Source organism: Loxodonta africana, chromosome 2, assembly GCF_030014295.1.
Source record: "Loxodonta africana isolate mLoxAfr1 chromosome 2, mLoxAfr1.hap2, whole genome shotgun sequence".
NCBI lineage: Eukaryota > Metazoa > Chordata > Mammalia > Proboscidea > Elephantidae > Loxodonta > Loxodonta africana.
In genome coordinates this window covers 37414347-37434984 of record NC_087343.1, presented here as the reverse complement: position 1 = coordinate 37434984, position 20638 = coordinate 37414347, and the positions used below count along the sequence as shown (strand labels likewise).

General features: G+C 35.4%; 1 protein-coding gene across 3 annotated transcripts in view; it reads left to right on the top strand.

Moving 5' to 3' along the window:
• The window catches only part of ZFR (zinc finger RNA binding protein), an 85518-nt gene that overhangs the window by 42441 nt on the left and 22439 nt on the right, over positions 1-20638 (top strand). For 2 of the 3 annotated variants that reach the window (XM_064271049.1, XM_010588084.3), the window contains 8 exons: positions 3502-3695; positions 4538-4657; positions 5296-5441; positions 10300-10462; positions 11484-11689; positions 12650-12800; positions 15077-15218; positions 19911-20008. In XM_064271049.1, coding sequence (XP_064127119.1) covers positions 3502-3695; positions 4538-4657; positions 5296-5441; positions 10300-10462; positions 11484-11689; positions 12650-12800; positions 15077-15218; positions 19911-20008 — 1220 coding nt within the window. The remainder of the gene's footprint in view (positions 1-3501; positions 3696-4537; positions 4658-5295; positions 5442-10299; positions 10463-11483; positions 11690-12649; positions 12801-15076; positions 15219-19910; positions 20009-20638) is intronic. The other variant, XM_064271039.1, reaches the window with a different exon arrangement.

Genomic DNA, 20638 nt, shown 5'->3' with positions numbered 1-20638 from the left:
AGGAGGCATTACCTGGTCCTGTGCCATCCTCACAGTCCTTCTGCTTGAGCCCATTGTTGGAGCCACTGTTTCAGTCCATCTCGTTGAGGGTCTTCCTCTGTCTCACTGACCCTCTACTTTACCAGGCATGATATCCTTCTCCAGGGACTGGTCCCTCCTGATAACATGTCCAAAGTATGTGAAATGAAGCCTCACCATCCCTGCTTCTAAGAAACGTTCTGGCTGTACTTCCTCCAAGACAGATTTGTTTGTCCTTCTGCGGTCCATGGTATATCCCATATTCTTCACCAACACCATAATTCAAAGACATCATCTTCGGTCTTCCTTTTTCATTGTCCAGCTTTCTCGTGCATACGAGGTGATTGAAAACACCATGGGTTGGGTCAGCCACACCTTAGTCCTTAAAGTGACATCTTTACTTTCTAACGCTTTATAGAGGTCTTTTGCAGCACATTTGCCCAATACAGTGCATTGTTTGTTTGCTGAACTGCTGCTTCCATGGGTGTTGGTTGTGAATCCAAGTAAAACGAAATCCCTGACAACTTACAGCCTTATTTCTGTTTAACATGATGTTGCTTATTGGTCTAGTTATAAGGATTTTTGTTTTCTTTATGTTGAGGTGTAATCTATACTAGAGGCTGTGGTCTTTGACATTCAAAGGTAAGTGTTTTAAGTCCTCTTCACTTTAAGCAAACAAGGGTGTGTCATCTGCATATCGAAGGTTGATGACTCTTCACCAATCCTGATTCCATGCTCTTCGTACAGTCTAGCTTCTGAGATTACTTGCTCAGCATACAGATTGAATAAGTACGGTGGAAGGATACACCTCTGACACACACCTTTCATGACTTTAAACCACACAGTATCCCCTTGTTCTGTCCAAACAACTGCCCCTTGATCTGTGTACAGATTCCTCACGAACACAGTTAAGTATTCTGGAATTCCCATTCTTCACAGTGTTATCCATAATTTGTTATGGTCCACACAGTCAAATGCCTTTGCATAGTCAGTAAAACACAGGTAAACATTCTTCTGGTATTCTCTGCTATTTCCACTTTGAATTTTTGGTAGTTCCATGTCGAAGTATTGCTGCAACTGCTTTTGAATGATCGTCTATAAAATTTTACTTGTCTGCGGTATTAATGGAAACCGTGGTGGCGTGTAGTGATTAAGTGCTACCGCTGCTAACCAAAAGGTCAGCAGTTCAAATCCACCAGGCGCTACTTGGAAGCTCTATGGGACAGTTCTACTCTGTCCTACAGGGTTACTATGAGTTGGAATCAACTCGACGGCGGTAGGTTTGGGTTTTTTTTTTTTTTGTTTATGATATTAATGATATTGTTTGATAATGTCCACATGCTGTTGGATCACGTTTCTTTGGAATGGGCACAAATAATCTCTTCCAATTGATTGGCCAGGTAGCTGTCTTCCAAATTTCGTGGCAGAGATGAGTGAGCACCTTCGGCACTGCTTCTGTTTGTTGAAACATCTCAATTGGTATTCTATCAATTTCTGGAGCTTTGTTTTTCACCAATGCTTTCAGTGCAGCTTGGACTTCTTCCTGCAGTACCACCTGTTCTTGATCACATGCTAACTCCTGAAATGGTTGAACATTGACCAGTTCTTTTTGGTCCAGTGACTCTGTCGTCTTCCATCTTCTTTTGGTGTTTCCTGCATCGTTTAATATTTTCATCTATTGAATCCTTCAGTATTGCAACTCGAGGCTTGAATTTTTTCTTCGGTTCTTTCACCTTGGGAAATGCTGAGCGTGTTCTTCCCTTTTGGTTTTCCACCTCCAGGTCTTTGTACATTTCATTGTAATAACTTTACTTTCTCTTCTGGAGCTGCCCTTTGAAATCTTCTGTTCACCTCTTTTTCTTCATTTTTTCTTTTCCTTTTAGCTACTCTACATTCGAGAACAAGTTTCAGATTGTCTTTTGACTTCCATTTTGGTCTTTTCTTTTTTTCCTGTCTTTTTAATGATCTCTTGCTTTCACAAAATTAGGAGATAATCTCATAAAATTGCCCCTTTTTTACTGCTGTTTCATCTTGTTTATTGCCTCATACAGTTGTTTACCTAGTTGTTTTGTTTCTTGCACTATATTTCTCTTATAAAAACGTCTTCATTGTGACTGTTTTTAAGCTTTTAAAATCCCTTCTTTAGAGGAGATAGACTTCTTACTACATCCATTCTCCCAACATATTCTCCATACTCTTGTCAAAGTTTTTTTGTTTTTTAAATATGACATTGTATTAGTCTGTTTAAAAATCTTTAGTGCCTTCTCCTTCATATAGGATAAAGTTTATATTCCTTAATTATGTCATATAGGGCCCTTCACAGTTTGACCACTGCCTGCGTTTTCATTTCTAGCCTTATCTCTTCACCACATTGACCTAAGTAGTAATTCCTACTGAGTTACTGACTCTTCCTGAGTTTACTATAGTCCTTTTAACTGCATGGTGTGCTTTTTTGTACATGCTGTTACTTCTGTTTAGAGTATCATTCACTTCTGTTTGACCAATTCATACTCATCACTCTTCTTTCAAAGCCCAGCTGGTGTCTTAAACCCTTTGTGAAGCCTTTCCTAACTGGATCAGGTTAAAGGATAGTTCCTTCCTCTACATTCCCATAATGCTTAGAACAGCACTTAACACATTGTATTATAGTTATTTGTATCTTCTCTAAATTGTGGGCACCTTGAAGGCAGCTAGATTGTCTTATTATATTACCAGAACCTAGGGCAGTGCCCAGAATGTAGTAGATTTTTTAAAGTATTTTGAAAGAGTTTTAAAGCAGAAAATTACACAATATGGCATTCTCTCAAACAGCTATATAAAGCCTTAAGTATAGTGAAGGATTAAAATGAAAACTATGATTTATAGTTCCTTTTACTTTTTCAGTTTTTGAGATTATTCATACTCTTCAAAACAATAGAAAATATTTTGTAAATAACTTTTGTGTAAGTTTCAGGTCTGATTTCAGTAGATATTAAGTCAAAGGAAATAAGCAGTAATAAAGCCTTAATTTATTCCATTTCTGTTTTTAATGGAAAACTTGATTTGAATTTTTTATTAAAAAGTTTTCAATGAAAACTAGTCATTAAACTTATCTTTTTTTAAAGGAATGAGGGTTATATATTTGTTTTATCATTGGGCAAGAAAGTAGGGATATAAACATGAATAAGTTTTGTCACTACCCTTTCAGATGCTTGCTCTTCAGGTTAGGTACTTGATGTTATGAGACCTAAGGTGAGGTGGCAGGGGAGAGATTGGAGATTATGTGTTGGGAGGTGGAAAAGGGAAAAATTCAAGAATTTGTTTCATTAATAGGAAAAGCTGAGTGATTTATATGGTCCTTCAAAATTCCGATCTTTTTTATATCGAGCCAGAGTTTGACCATTGGTAGGAAAGATAAGAACTTTAAAGTTTTTGTTGTATCAACTTTATACACTTTTACAAAATGAAATTTAAAATTATTGTAATTCTTTCATGCTTTTCTAGGTGGCAATAAGCTGCAGTCAACAGGAAATAAAACAGAAGACTTAAAAGGCACTGAATGTGTTAAAAGTACTCCTGTCACTTCTGTGCAGATGCCAGAAATAAAACCAGATACAGTATCAGAATCAGTCACACCTGCATCTCTGGCTGCTTTGCAAAGTGATGTGCAGCCAGTGGGCCATGACTATGTGGAGGAGGTATTGATTTAAGAATACCATTGCTGTGAGACTGGGGAAGGAGAAGAAGGGTGTCATTTTGTATGTTTGCCAACATGTGTGACATGTATAATTACATTATACTCAGTTACGTTTTAATTTACTTATGAAAGAATACCAAAGATATTCCCTGCATCTTAGTTAAAGGGCTTTAAAAGTATACCCTCTAAGAGTCACCTAAGTCACATCAGAGTTCTGTTGCTGACTTTTATATCCCTTTCCCTTCTGTCATTGTGATGTAAAGTAACTTCCCATTTTATTCGGCAGGCATTCTTGTCATGTATCCTTGTGCTGTCCTGAGGACAGAAGTAAAAGAATTCTGAGCAGCAAAAATATAGACAGAGAGCACCAATATTTCTCTTTCTGAACAGTCACATAGTTTCATGTGTAAAATTAAGGTTGCTGATTTAACAGACCCTGTTTATTTTGGTTTCTTAAGTTGTCAGGCCTCTAGTCCTTATTTACAGGGATAACTTGCTGTAAGTAAACTCAGTAAAGTGGAGGAGTGGTAGCTAATAGTGCGGGGACATGAGAGAAGCTTGGTAAATATTTGTTGTTAGCAGAAACACTAATATACAGTGGTATAGCACTATTACTTACCATCCCTAGTAGGTTTTTCTTAAATATTTTTGTTCCTTCATGAAGAAGGATTGCATATTATGTTTTAAAAATTACAGACATTGCCACTCACTTTTTTCTCACCTCAGATCTTAATTGTTCACAACTTTTCTTTCTCAGGGAGTCTGTGAGGGTTTATGAGTGAAATCTTCGATTGTAACTTTTCTGCTCTGATTCTTAAAAAATATATTTCTTTCCATATCAAGGTACGAAATGATGAAGGAAAAGTAATTCGATTCCATTGTAAATTATGCGAGTGTAGCTTTAATGACCCCAATGCCAAGGAGATGCACTTAAAAGGACGAAGACACAGGCTTCAGTATAAAGTGAGTAAAGTTTCAACTATCGTCTTCTATTTTTTTCACAACTCAGAACGTTCTAGATGTTGAACAAAGCACCTAAACATAACTCACCAGTCTGAACTCCCATTCTCAGATTAACATGTCGTATTGATTATCTTACTGTATAACCTAAATAGGCTCAAATGTTTGGTTTTTATTGATTAGTTTGTTATATTTAGGTAAGAACAATATAATCATATTCTTAACCATTTTTAGTAACGTGGCAAAATACAACTAATATTGCTTGCATCAAGTAATTATGGAAAGATGGTTGCCTGTACGTTTATATGATAAGAAACTTTTTAACCCCCAACTCAAGACATTTAAAAGCATCTGTTTACAAGCATGTGAAGAAAAATTAAGTAGCTGTCAGTCCCCTGAGGATTTCAGATGACTTTTTATTGGTCAGCACTAAGTGTTTTTATATATTTCTAAACTTAGATTATTAAGAATTTTTATTTATTCTGAATGCTTCCTCTGATTCTGCTTAATTATAATGATTTTACTCTGTAAAAGGAAGTTTGCAACTAAGCCTTTATGATGAGAGAATACCTGGAAATGTATGATTAAAAAGTAGATTGTTGTGGGCTGCTAGTTTTTCAATGTCTTGTCCGTATTAACAGAAAAAAGTAAATCCAGATTTGCAAGTAGAAGTAAAGCCCAGTATTCGAGCCAGAAAGATTCAAGAAGAGAAAATGAGGAAGCAGATGCAGAAGGAGGAGTATTGGCGAAGACGAGAAGAGGAGGAACGCTGGAGAATGGAAATGAGGTAGTAGCTTTAACTTGTAATAGCATAATAATAAGTGATTCAGCCTTTATAAAAAGCTTAGTTGTTCTGGGTAAGTGGCTCCTATTCAAACCAGTACTCATTTATTTAATGTACTTGTAATTTTCACTTTTTGGAAAGATCCTAGGTCTTTCTGAAATGCATTCAGAAATGCATAAAAATTAAGTTATTGGCTACTTTAATATTTTATCATGGTCTTGGTATTAGGAATTATGTGATAAGTAGTATCCTATGTATATTACATATGTGAAAAAATAGTTTCACATTATAAGTAAATAAATGCCTTAGTTTAAAACAAGCAAAATAGAGCATATGGTTATTTGATTAACATATCCTGAAGATAAGATTTGATATATTCTTAAACTGTGTGTTGTTTTGTAGTTGTTGTTTTTCTAGAAGAAACTTCTATTATAGAAACTTTAGGGGCTACAGTAAAGAAGATGAGAAAAGAGGTCATCTTCTAGAGTTTTGTTTTTTTTTTTAATATAAATCTTATGTTTTATTGAGATATACCTTCCTTACCTTTAAATTGTACCACTCCAATGTTGTTTTTTGTATGTTCATAGAATTATGCATCATCATCACAATCAATATTAGAACATTTTTTATACTCCCAAAACAAACTCCAAACCCACTACCAGTCACTCCCCATTTTCTTCCTGACCCCTCCCTCAAGCTCTAGGTAACTACTAATCTCTCTCTCTATATATGTTTGCATATTCTGGACAATTGATTTAAAATGGGGTCATACAATATATGGTTTTTTGTGTCTGGCTTCTTTAATTAGCATAATGTTATCAAGGTTCATCCGTGTTGTAGCATGTATCAGTACTTCCTTTTTATGGCTGAATAATAATCTAGCATATAGAGGTACCACATTTTGTTTTTCATTAATCAGTTGGACATTCAAGTTGTTTCTACTTTTTGGCTATTGTGAATAGTGCTGCTATGAACATTTGTGTACAAGTGTTTTAATATAATTTTTTCAAATATGAGCAAGAGTACCATATACATATTTTATAACCACTTTTTTCATTTGCGTATATATTTAACTTTTTTTATTTGGTTAGGATTATTTTTATGTTATTTTTCATGGCAGTATAGTATTATGCAGATGTAAAATTTTCTTTATGTTAATAAACATTTGGCTTGTTTCCAGTATTTCACCATTACAATTATATTGACTATCCTTGAGTCTATATTAGTACATAAATCATGATTACCTGCTTATAATATCTCAGAAATGTTTGATTGATGGATACCTACTTCTGCCTCTACTGGATAGTATGAACCAGTGGTTCTTAAACTTGATCCCAGGACCCATTTATACTCTTAATAATTACTGAGGACTCAATAATTACTGAGGACTCCAAAGAGCTTTTGTTTATGTGTCTGTCAATTTGATATTAAAACTGAGAAGCTTTAAAATATTTATTAATTTATTTTAAAATAACATTCTACGATAAATAAATTTGATATGTTCACGTAGTGGAATACTATTAATGGATAAAGAACAATGATGAATCTGTGAAACGTTTCATAATATGGAGGAATCTGGAAGGCATTATGCTGAGTGAAATTAGCTGCAAAAGGACAAATATTGTATGAGACCACTATTATAAGAACTCAAGAAATAGTTTAAACAGAGAAGAAAATATTCTTTGATGGTTATGAGGGTGGGAAGGGAGAGAGGAAGAGGGATGTTCATTAATTAGATAGTAGGTAAGAACTATTTTAGATGAAGGGAAGGACAATACACAATACAGGAGGGGTCAGCACAATTGGAGTAAACCAAAAGCAAAGAAGTTGCCTGAATAAACCAAACGCTTCGAAGGTCAGAGTAGCAGGGGCAGGGGTCTGGGGACCATGGTTTCAGGGGACATCCAGGTCAATTGGCACAATAAAATCTGTTAAGAAAACATTCTGCATCCCACTTTGGTGACTGGCATCTGGGGTCTTAAACACTAGCACACGGCTGTCTAAGATGCATCAATTGATGTCAGCCCACCTGGGGCGAAAGAGAATGAAGAACACCAAAGACACAAGGTAATTATGAGCCCAAGAGACAGAAAGGGCCACATAAATCAGAGACTACATCAGCCTGAGACCAGAAGAACTAGACGGTACCCGGCTACAACTGATGACTGCCCTGACGAGGAACACAACAGAAAACCCCTGAAAGAGCAGGAGAACAGTGGGGTGCAGACCTCAAATTCTTATAAAAAGACCAGACTTTATGAATGGTCTGACTGAGGCTAGAAGGACCCCAGAGGTCATGGTCCCCAGACCTTTTAGCCCAAGACTGGAACATTCCTAAAGCCAGCTCTTCAGACAGGGATTGGACTGGACTATAAGAAAATGATACGGGTGAGGAGTGAGCTTCTTGGCTCAAGTAGACACATGAGACTGGGCAGGTCCTGTCTAGAGGGGAGATGAGAAGGCAGAGGGGGGCAGAAAGTTTGGCTGAATGGACACGGGGAATACAGGGTGGAGAGAAGGAATGTGCTGTCTCATTAGGGGGAGAGCAACTAGGAGTACATAGCAAGGTGTATATAAATTTTTATATGAGAGACTGGTTTGATTTGTAGACTTTAAAGCACAATAAAAATTAAAAAATAAAAACATTCTATTTAACTATATTGAAGTAGTTAAATATAATGCACTTAAGTACTAAATATACTTAATAAATACAGTACAGTGAAATGTAACTAAAAAACTGTATTTCTTCCCCCAAATGGTGAGATTAGCATTATTGTATATTTTTTTAAATCTTTTTAATGTCTGGCTTAAGAGAAGGCACCAGAATTTTCACATCTCTTTCTGTGTCCAATCTGTTGCATTGTCACATGTTACATAGCCTCTGGAAAACTCTATAGTCATAAGAGAATGAGATAAAGAAAAGCAAATAATATCTTAGTAATGTTATTACTTTGAGAACCACTGCTATAACTTGTTAAAATCTCTACCAGTGAAATGTGATAGCCATTTTTGTTTCCATTTGAATCGTTCTTAATAGTGACAGTTTTATTTCATGTTTGACCATTTATATTTCTTCTGTGGTAAATTGTCCATTTTTTTACTTAACTTCTTGTTGGTCATTAAAGACACGTCTTATACTATAGCTGTTAACCCATTGTTGTATATAATCTTTAAATAGTTTTTGCTCTAATTTATGTATCAATTTTTGTTTTTATGTTTTGAAGTCTGTCAACCTGGTCCTTGATGAAGTTTCTTCCTTTGTAACGCATTGGAAGTTCTCCGCTATACCTAGATGATACACTTATTTCCTCTTTAATTGATAAATCAAATATTTAACCAAGCACCTAGTCTGTGCCAGGTACTGTGTTAGGCGCTGAGTATAAATTGGTAAACAATGAATAAAGATCCCTGCCCTCGTTTAACTTAAACATCTTTGGCAATAACAGTGAGCTGTTCAAAAGTAGAATTAACATGGTTTTCCAGAGCCTTCAAGCTGTGTTTATTCATTTTCCCTCAAGGCCTGAGGAAATTGATAGTTTTCTGCAGTTACTGTTAAGAACCGTATTTTTATGTTTCATATTAAACAGATTTGTCTAGGAAAATCTTACTGTCACCAGAATTTGCTTTAGACACCTGGATTCCCTTAGGAGTTTTTGGTATCCTAGTTTGAAGCTCACAGTGAGGATAAAACTGAGAGGGGATGGTGAAAAAGAAATAATAGATTCTGAGAATGTTGACCATAAAGCAGAAGGCTACACGCTGGCTGCCCATAGTCCACATTCAACTCTTGGGTAGGTTTTTTCTGTGTACAAAAGAAAAAACCGAACCCACTGCAGTCGAGTCAGTTCCAATCATAGCGACCCCGTAGGGTTTCCAAGGCTGTGAATCTCTACAGAAGCCAACTGTCACATCTTTTCCTGTGGAGCTGCTGGAGATATTATCGCCGACCTTTCAAGTTAGCAGTCAGTCACCACTCAACAAAACCCACTGCCGTCGAGTCGATTCCAACTCATAGCGACCCTATAGGACAGAGTAGAACTGCCGCGTAGAGTTTCCAAGGAGCGCCTGGCGGATTTGAACTGCCGACCTCTTGGTTAGCAGCCGTAGCACTTAACCACTACGCCACCAGGGAATGCACCACCAGGGCTCCTTTTATTAAATAATTTGAACCAGTATTTAAAGATAGTGCTGTTTCACAAGAGTCCTGATGACCGTGGCAGGGCAGCCTGTATTTCTTTATGGAGCAGTTTGCAGGAGCTGATTAGCAGCTGTCTTCTTTAGCCGGGACATGTGCTTTCTACTTTACCGTGGTTGTTGCCACCTTTAATGTGTCAGTAACAGTGAGACTGATTGTCACTTGCCATTTATCGCTGTGCTTGGGCTGTTGTTTTTCCTCATGGTGGGGAAATCTCTTTGTCTATGTCTACGTTCAACGTATATAATGCAGTAGATTGTCAATAAGGCATAAATAGGAGCGAACTTATTTCTTGGCGGGGGTGTGGGTGTGAAGAAAATTCCTAAATGTCTCGTATATATGTTGGGACTTTCACTCACATACAGTACTGGTTTGGCCTCTGTGGCAATTTGAGTTTACAGTCCATACTTTAAAGGGGGAGAGGTTTCTACTTTGTCTTCAACCTGTGAGATTTTGCTCTACTTTTCTTTGTTTTTTCACCTCTCCTTTTCACTTCCATTTGCTTCTAGATAAAAGCATATAAGGGAAACCAGATAGAGTATGGAAGAAAAAAGATGTTCACTAGGCTGATTTGGCTTTTTTGTTTAAACTGTTTTTTACGTCATTATCGACACAAAATTTTTGGTTGTGTTTTTCCTCATACACTTATACTATTCTTTATTTCAGACGTTACGAGGAGGACATGTATTGGAGAAGAATGGAGGAGGAACAGCATCATTGGGACGATCGCCGCCGAATGCCTGATGGAGGCTATCCACATGGTCCTCCAGGTCCGCTAGGCCTTCTTGGAGTCCGACCAGGCATGCCTCCTCAGCCACAGGGACCTGCAGTGAGTGTCTACTCTGCTTACATAAAGAGTAAAAGGCTTAAAGCTGGTACAACATTAGAAGACAACGATGTGGGGTCCGATTCTTAAACTTAATAACTTCCTAATAGTTTTTTATCTGACATACAGTTTTCCCTCCTTTTATTACAGGTTTCCAACTCGAATGTCTGTAGGACCTATTTAAGGACTTCGTAGCATTTCCATGAATCTTTCTTATTTTCAATAGAAGCCAAATGGGAGCAGTACTTCTTTTCCCACATAAAGATATTCTTTGTTGTTCCTTAGATGAGCAAGGGAATAAAAAGTAATTAAGCTTTCTGTTTTGCCTTAAAAATTCTTATTATTTTCCCATTATCAGCCATCTACAATATCTTTTTCTTCAAATCCTGACCATCTAAAACCTCCTTTTTCCTCTAAATGGGGTATGAAGGATGAGGGGTAGATAAATGGTTCAAGATGAGCAATGATAAATGGTACAAGGAAGACTAGGAAAGACCTGCATCTTGAGAATTTGTGTTCTTGTGAAAACTGGGTAAAAGGAAAGAGACACCTGGGTTATGAGAAACGTCTTAAATAGTTCAGACTATGGGGTTTTTATTTGTTTTCTAGAGAGCGGGTTAAGAAGGAAGCAAACTCTTAAACTGTTCTCTTTCTCATTTGATTTTGCATGATGACTTCGCAATTGTAAAACTTAAATTATTGAAAGCAAACAGTGATTCAGAATCACTGGTTTTTAAAGTTGAGTCAAAAGCATTTTCATAGCCTTAGGTTGTGTGTATTTTAATTTTACCTGTTTTGAAGTGTAGCATACATATATAGTCTTGATTTTAACTTTTCATGGTTTCCATTTTTGTTTTTATTAAAATGGAAAAAAGGAGAAGGTAGTTTTAAATGGACATTTTGCATAATTAATTTGCTTTCTTATTGTGGAAACATAAAACAAAAATATGCATAGTTGAAAACTGTTTACTTTTGGTTGGGAACCTTTTTTTTAAGTGACGTAACAGTTGATTTTCCTCCGTAGCCCTTGCGTCGTCCTGACTCATCTGATGACCGTTATGTAATGACAAAGCATGCAACCATTTATCCAACTGAAGAGGAGTTACAGGCAGTTCAGAAAATCGTTTCTATCACTGAGCGTGCCTTAAAACTTGTTTCAGACAGTTTGTCTGAACACGAGAAAAGCAAGAACAAAGAGGGAGATGATAAAAAAGAGGGCGGTAAAGACAGGTGTGTTTTAAGTTATTTACTTTTATTTTTCCTTCCCTTGACTGCTTAGACTTGTAATAAAGATTACAAAGACTGATCACTCTTTGGTGTGAGCCTACATGTCTTACTATGCTTGCGTTAAATGTTTTATATATTCATCTGCTTTTTGTTAAAATGAGAAATACATATACAATCTCCAACCTCATAATCTTATTTTATGTAAATGTACATAATAATTATTTTGAACTCAATCCTTTTAGTTTTCTAATTGCATTTAGCTGCTGTTTTTCAGTTTTTGTCACATCTGTCCCACAGTGTTTGTTTTTGTAAATTTTTTTTCCTTTAAGTACCAGCCATAAAGTGTGAGTAAGCCCGAGCTTTAGCGTTGACTTTCATATCAAGTTTGCATTCTGATTGGTTATCTTTCTTTTCGCTTTATCATTTAGAAATGTGTTTGTATTATATTTAATATGACTCTTACTAATCTAATGTGCCAAATGAGAAACAGAAATGTTAATGTCTTTTGCTTCATAGTTGTCCCTGTGAGAACTTAGTTCTTGACTTCCCTATCCCTATTACTTACCTAGATAAAATATAATTCAGAAACACCATAAGTTCAGCTGTTAACCAAAAAGTCATCAGTTCAAATCTACCAGCCACTCTTTGGAAACCCTGTGGGGCAGTTCTGCTCTGTCCTGTAGAGTCTCTATGAGTCAGAATCAACTCAGCGGCAGTGGGTTTGGTTTTTTGCTTTTGGTGTTTGAGCACTTTTAATAGATATTAGCTATTATTTCATATATGTTGATATTTTATAAATAAGCATTCAATAAATAACCATTAAAAAGACTGAATGTTTTTCTGCTGTTAATTGGTGAAAATTTTAATAGTATAGAAGTTATTTCATTACTGTTATGTGTTTAGAGGTTACCATAGTTCTGGATAAGAAGAGAAATATCAGAATATAATTTAATTTCACTGCAGAGCTTTGAAAGGAGTTCTGCGAGTGGGAGTATTGGCAAAAGGATTACTTCTCCGAGGAGATAGAAATGTCAACCTTGTTTTGCTGTGCTCAGAGAAACCTTCAAAGACATTATTAAGCCATATTGCAGAAAACCTACCCAAACAGCTTGCTGTAAGTATTGTGAAAATGTTAATTTTTACCCCTTGTCTGTATTTGGCAGGACTAACTGTGCTCCAGTTTAAACCTAAGACAGCCTTTAAAATTTCTGGCTCGATTTTCCATATTGAGTTTTTTGCTTGGTTGTGAAAACTGGTAGAACTGTTTTCTACTTTGTCTTTTTAGGTTTTGCTTGTATTTGGCGTGAAATCATCTTCCTCATTTATTTCTAAGATTGCAGCATACGTCCTCATCCTATTCTTTTTCCAAGATTTGAATCGTAAGAAAGAAGGCAGTTGTTCTGGACAGAAAGTGATTTTTTAAAACAAAGGCCATGTGTAGCAAGCTCAAATTGTTTAAATTCATGTTTAGTTGAGTGCATCTTTTTAATCAAATATAGTAACCAAAATAAACTGAGGCTCTTTCTGTTTAATTTCCCCGACTTTATTGTGAATATATTTTTCTACATGGTTATGGCAGTAGGAATTATTCCTCCTGTCTTCACCCAGCAAATCATGGCAGTTCATAATCGATAGAGCAGTTCTTTCTGGTTCTAAACTTTAAATTTGTGTTTTTTTATTTTATTTTATACATTAGTTTGTCAGAATGACTTCAGATTTGAAATAATGATTCCTTGAATAATTTAAGGTATAAGATTTATTTCAGATGCAAAATTAGGCATTCTAAATCCAAGGATTGACATTTCATTGGTAATGTGTCAGATTAGCAATGTCTACAATAATAAGCCAGAATAGTTAATACCTTACCACAGCAGAGCAGTTGATAACAAAAGTGGTGGTGAAGCGCGCTGTTGGACTTAAGCTCTGATGACTCTGACACTTGCTGTTGTTTGTTTTATCTTAATATTGATTCAGATATGAAATTCCGTGTTGTGGGTGAGGCTTTTTTGAATGTCTGTTTTTTACCCCTCTGTTGCGGTTCCTGAAGGCAATGAGCAGGGAGAAAAAAGGCTTAGGAGCCTTAGAAGAATTACAGAATTTGCAAGAAATATCGGGTTCCTGATTGTAGTGATTAGTAAAACTGCAAAGCAGAAAGTGTTATATTGTAACTAAATAAGTTAAGCTAAAAACAGAACACTTATACAAGAGAAATAAAATTAATTAATAATAATAAACATTTATGTAGTAGTATGTACACCAGGCACTGTTTTAAGTGGTTAATTTATTTTAGAATTCCAACAACCCTATATAGGATAGGAACAGTTATCTCTTGTTTTCACAGAAACAGGCACCAAGGGAGTTTAGTTTGTCCATCTTCATGTTGCTAAGCAAAGTAGCAGAGCTAGAATTTGAACCTAGATGCTATACTCTAAATATACTCTAAATACTACATGTAATTTCTTTATAGCCTTAATTTGTTCATGTAAACAGACTTTTCACATGTCTACCAATCTCAGTGAATACCGGTTTTTCTTGGTATTAACCAGGGTACCCTGCCCCTTGATAATGTAGATCTGTTGATTTCGCAGAGAATGTACAATGGTAAGGGTCAAATTATGGCTTCTGGCAGGTTAGGTACCTCCGCAAGCAACATGCATCTTGTACATTTCTTTGCCAACCACACCCTCCCCCTACAAGGTATTTTCATAAGCACCGCTATGCCAATTTTTTTTTTCATGTTGCTTTTAAAAAAAAATAGCATAGTGCTCTTAGAAAAATATGTCGTGGGGAGAGGGCACAGCTGACAAACACACAGAAGGTGCACATCATTTGCATAAAATGCAGTATTTCATTCTTGTTCAAATTCTGCAAATATAAGATACCAGATGCTGTAGGAAGATAGGAAACCCTGGTGGTGTAGTGGTTAAGTGCTACGGCTGCTAACCAAGAGGTCGACAGTTCAAATCCGCCAGGCGCTTCTTGGAAACTCTATGGGGCAGTTCTACTCTGTCCTATAGGGTCGCTATGAGTTGGAATCGACTCAATGGCAGTGGGTTTGGTTTTGGGTTTTATAGGAAGATACAGTGATAAATTTGACATTTGTTTAAGAATTCATTATCAACAAGAGACATAAACACACACAGATAACTCATGCTGCAAACAGTGATAAATATTAGCTCAACAAAGAGTTCTAATGTAAGGAGGAGCAAGAAATTAGTACTTATTTACATTTATGGCACAGCTTCTTGGAGGGAGTAGTATATGATCTAGTTCTTATACAAAGGTTAAGGTAGCAGTTGATGTACTGAGAAAGTGAAAGAGTTGTAATAAAATCGCTTTTTCTGATAATGCAAAAGATCCAACTAATTTCTTGTAATCTTTATTACATAGGTTATAAGTCCTGAGAAGTATGACATAAAATGTGCTGTATCTGAAGCGGCAATAATTTTGAATTCATGTGTGGAACCCAAAATGCAAGTTACTATCACCCTGACATCTCCAATTATTCGAGAAGAGAACATGAGGGAAGGAGGTTGGAAAGCCATTAAACATTCTACTTTTCTCTTAACTATTTTCATTCATTTACCTCCTCTTTAAGATGGCATTAAGCCCTAGAAGGCAACATGCTGGCATTACATACGAATTTGGTAGATTTCACTTATTTAGCACCCAGTTTTGTTTAACATCATTTCCTAGAAAGTCAGTGCTCTTTTTGGTAATGTATTTTTATATAAAACACTCATGGTATGATTGGTTTGCTTAATTTTTTTTTTCTTTTCTTTTCTTGCTAACCTCAGATTTCTGGAAAAAAAGTTCAAAATTCTTTTTACCAGCATAGTCACCACATTAAAAATGAAAGAAATGTTACTGGTAACTAGGGGGCCTCAACTTCAACTTGTGTTAAGAAGCTCTTTTGCCTTGTCTTCCAAAAAAAATGAAGAGTTTCAAAAACAAATCTGGTTAAATACTCATAAAAGGCATTGTTGTTTGTGTAATCATGGATTTGGCTTGTCCTGAGGTAAATGTTTCTAGTTCTCTGAGGTTGCTTTTTGGTTTGGAGTGCTTTCATAAATATAGAGCATCCTAACACACACAGATTTGGGTGTTTGACCCTATTATTATATTAGAAATAATAAGTGGTGTAGTTAGTTATAGTACAATTCAGGATTGTTAATTTACAAATGTAGAATATGAAATCTTACTGGTGCCAGCAATGTTGCTTTAGGGACTGTTCTGTAACATTTTCAAAGCTTCAAAAGCTTTTAAGCCAAAAAGCATGATCAGTGTCTGCAATATGTTGGTTCTGTTGTTTTTTGGGTCAGATAAAATTTACTTTGTTTCCTTTCATGTTGTTTTCATGCATTTTAACATGTTGTGTATGGAGTTAATAGTCTACACTAATATTTCTTTGTGATACAGATTGAGAGAAGAGGATACTATATAATGAATATTAAAATTTAGTTGGATAAAATAGCATCAGTAGATTCTCAATTCTGTCCCTTTAAATTTGATTTCTTACAGCAAAGCAATTTTTAAGGCACTGGGATTTCCACAACCCAGGAAAAGAACATTTTACAAAAGATATGATCACTGGGGGACGTATCTAATCTTGTATACTTGGTGCACCATATCGGGACTTGTATGTTGTATTGTTTTACTTAAGCTTTGCATCTTAAATGAGTTTCGTGTAAAGATCTTTTCTGTGAACATGAGTTTCTAGTCAAGGTCTGGCCATGGATGTTACTGGAAAAATATTTCCTGAGTTAATTTGGTCAAGTCATATGCAGCGTATGACTGTTTACTTAGGGTTTGGAGAAAGAATTTTCTACTGATAGGCTTTATTACAACTAAAAGTTGCTGTATTTAGAATGAAATTCTATTCATATAACCATCAAACTTTATTTAAGAGCACATTTTGTCCAATTATATTTAGGATTAATTGAATTTGTACTTCTTGAAGCAATTGTGTTGCAAAAGTCTAAAGTTGATAATAACGTGTTTGCAGTAGATTCTTTGATAACCTGTCGCTTCTAAAGGAAACAAAATTACATTTTTGTCTGACCCAGACTTGAGTTAGAATTGTTGTTCTGAATTTCATAAATATTATGGTGAGGGAAATGACCAGTCCAAAATTGAAAGATTTTACTTCAAGACACTGAGCTGAAAAGTTGGACATGCAAAAAGTGCAGAAACATTGATAGAGTGTGCCTTGCTGCAGACTAACTGCAGTAAACAGTGTTTGAGCTTCATTATGAAGAGTGCTTCTTTCTTGCTGCAGAATAACGGTATGTATTCTCTCTCACTGCAGCTCCCAGTGCTCTGTGTCTTAAAATCATTTAAAGCCTATAGCTTGCTTTCAGAAGTTAGTACAGGGGATAAGGAAGGCTTTGCCGGAAGAACAATTGTAAATCAAGAGACTTATGACTTGCACATAGTGTGATAGCGTCTTTAATGCGTAATGGTCGTGTTTAACACCAAAAATTCTTTTTAAAGGAAGTGATTAAATTGCCAAAATAACTGTTAAACGCATGACAGATCTGTTTTATGGTACTGTGTTTGACAGTTAAACATTACGTAAACATTTAATTGACTAAGTCTGAAATGTTCAAAATGCTCTAACTCTTGCTACAGAGTCTTCTCTGCAGCAAGTCAAGTATTGTGTGTGTTTTTTTTCCACCTGTAGCTTATCAGGCCCGGTCCAAAGCCTTCTAGCAGAGGGGATTGATTCCTGTCAGGGGTTGCTGCCTACATCGGAAGGATTTTTGACCAAGGTTTTCAAAAGCTCAGTGTCACACCTGCCATTTGATTAAGGGGGGATTCTGGATGCAGAGTCTGGTGTTTTTTGTCCTTTTGTGTGGCTGTTTTGTTTGTTTTGTCTTTGTCTCTTCTAGAATTAAGCAGTGTTCACACTAGTTTTTAAATGGTTGGGTGGATTATATATTTTACATAACCATGTTAAATTAATAGATTCCCATTAACTTTTAATCATAAAATAGTGTGGACACAGCATGTCTTCTAACTGGTGATTAACCCCTTAAAAATTTATGAAATACATTCATATAGGGTAAGAATTTGCATTTTGTTTTTATAAATTAACCAATTTTTGTTTCGTTTTGTTAAGTGGGTATTAGGCAACAAGTATGATTTTAGCATAATATATCTAAGGGGTTAATCTACTTGAAATATAAAATGGGTGCAAAAATCCACACTCTAAATTTAACAGAAATTCCTACTTAGCTTTAATTTGTTTTTAAATTGCAATAGGTGCTTTGGCATCTTTGAACTTGTATCATTAGTTAAAATTTCCAAAGTTATGAGTACTTCTTTATAAAAAGGAAAAAATTTTTTGTGTGTTGGAGGAAATCATAAAACTTTGAGTTAACATTAGAAATCTAGAAACTCTTTTAGAGATTGCATATTGTCACCTATTTGCATTCTTCTTTTAGCAAATAAGTAAATAAGGGACATGGAAAGAGGTCTTTGAGCAAATTCCTTAAGCCCGGCTTTGGGGAGTGGGGAGTGGGTTGATTGTTGGTGGTGGGGTTTTTTTTTTGTTTGTTTGTTTGTTTTACATAACTTCTGTAATTAGCTGTGCTTTCCTGTGTCTTTTATTTATCTTAAAATAGCCCATTTCTTACATTCAAGTTATTGCTGCATTCAGTAGTTGTTCTTGGGGATTTTGAGATTATTTGTTACTACTATTTTTGTCTTGGTAGTTTCTTTTAGCACCTAAATTCCTCTTTCAGCGTTCGTTCTCAAAATGCCACATACTTGGTTTTTTGGTTTGTTTTGTTTTTTATCATTTGTAAATCTTCTTTCTAATACGTCTTCTGAAAAATCTGTATCCATCTGATTGTTTAAGGAGAAAAAACTAGAGAAAGCCCAGACAAGGGATGAAATTCTTCATCAGTTTTAAAATAATGCTTTTTTAGTATATCATTTGCTCAAAATAAGTGCATCAAGTAGCTACTAAGATTTCTAAATGCTCATGTAAACTGTACAAGCAGATGACTTCCCCCAAGTTGTAGCTAGTAGTCTAAAATTAAATCTTTTTTAATTTTTCTTAACTTCTATCATGTATTTCCTCTTTTGTACTTCATGTTCATTTGTTAAACTGTATGGTAAATGCCCCATCATTTTGGTGCTCTTTAGCCAGAGGACAGTTAGGTTTGATAGATTACTTGCCTAATACATCATTTTTCTATACTTAAAAAATATCCATACTATTGAAATCACCAAGAGTTGTGAATTAGATTGGTTAAATGCTGCTTGCTTGTTATTAGTTTGATTAGAAAGTTTACTGTTGTTTTTGTACATGTTTTACAGATACGTTTAGATGAATATAAAGCTGGCTCCTCAACTACCTTTATTAATGTGAACTTATTCTAGTCCTAGTGTAGGTCCAGGTTTTCTTCTCAGGTTTTGTGTAGCTCATTTATGGCTTAATAAAATAATCTAATTCAAATCTGTTATCATAACTGATTTTAAAACTTAAAAGACCCTGCATATTATTTACCACCAAAGCATTCTGTTTACTGCATCTCTTTTATACTTACTCTGTTTAACCATGCTAGGTCCTGCTGTCCTTCTCTGCTTTACGCATTGTTTCTCTCCAACTTTTCTTTGGAAAACTTAATTGTAAAGGGCATTTTATATTTCTTTTTAGCTAGAATTCCCTCGTGGAAGAGAAAGCATTGAACTAACCTAGAGATGCCTATTTTTTCATTTCATCATTTTTTTCCTATTAGTCTATTGATCATCTCATGTTTGTCATCAGTTCTCTGCTGTATTAGCCCTAGAATAACCTATGATCATTTAGAATATGCAACAAATTCAGTAGTGTATTGTACATGCTCATTTATTAAGGTGGATTTTTGTGTTCCCTCTTGTCTTTGTGCTGGTGCACTGTGTCCAGTAATCCTTCCTTTAGATATTATTTTGGTGGGTGGGCTTTATTTTTCCAGAAATTATTATATTACTAAACATAATATTTCAATCTGTGTAGTGTAATTTAGAAAGTAAATTTAAGAGTTTTGCTTAATTCTCCTTTTGATTTTTCATATCAGATTAAGTAAATTTGTTGAAAAAAATTCCGTGGGTATATTAAAGTGTTGATAAACTCTCAAATGGCTCGTGTGACATTGATGCTACTTTAAGGAAGTGTCTTGCTCACCTGGTCAAACACCCATTCCTCACTGCATTTTGCCAATTCAATCCATTTTAGATGTAACCTCGGGTATGGTGAAAGACCCACCGGACGTCTTGGACAGGCAAAAATGCCTTGACGCTCTGGCTGCTCTACGCCACGCTAAGTGGTTCCAGGTTCGGAACATCATTTTACTTTTTTCTTGTAGCCTTATGAGAGAGTAGGTCAGTACAATATGTTTAACTGTGTTTAAACATTTCAAAAGATTGCCCAAGCAATACTATTTTAAATTAAATATCAGAAAATATGTTAACATAGAAAGCTGGGTATGAAGATCTGCATATTGCAGTTACTATTGATTTGACAATAAACTTACGTTTCGGGGGTGTTTTGTAGTTTGGGGTATTTTTTTTAGTTTGAGTGACTATATTTAAAGTTGACTTGTTTAGGAACATCACATGTTTGTGTTTATATATTATATTCCATAAGGCTGCAGATTAATCTTGCTTTAAATAATGGAATATGTGTTTAAAGCTTTGTGTATAGTTTTAAGATTTTTTTCCCTCTTTCTCTAAGTTAATAAGTGTAGGGAGTGAAAGGTGAGGAAGCAGCTGTTTGGTTTAGTGACTTTGCAGTCATGCAAAGGCACAGAAGGGAAACCAAACAGATTTCCTTAACCTTTCAGTCTCTAGACAAACTTTTTAGCTCTTTACTTTTTCTTTTATTTCTAATGTAGGCAGATTATTTTTTAAGTTTATTGTTATAAGTGAGTACAGGTCAGAGTTCACAGGGGATCAAGAAATATT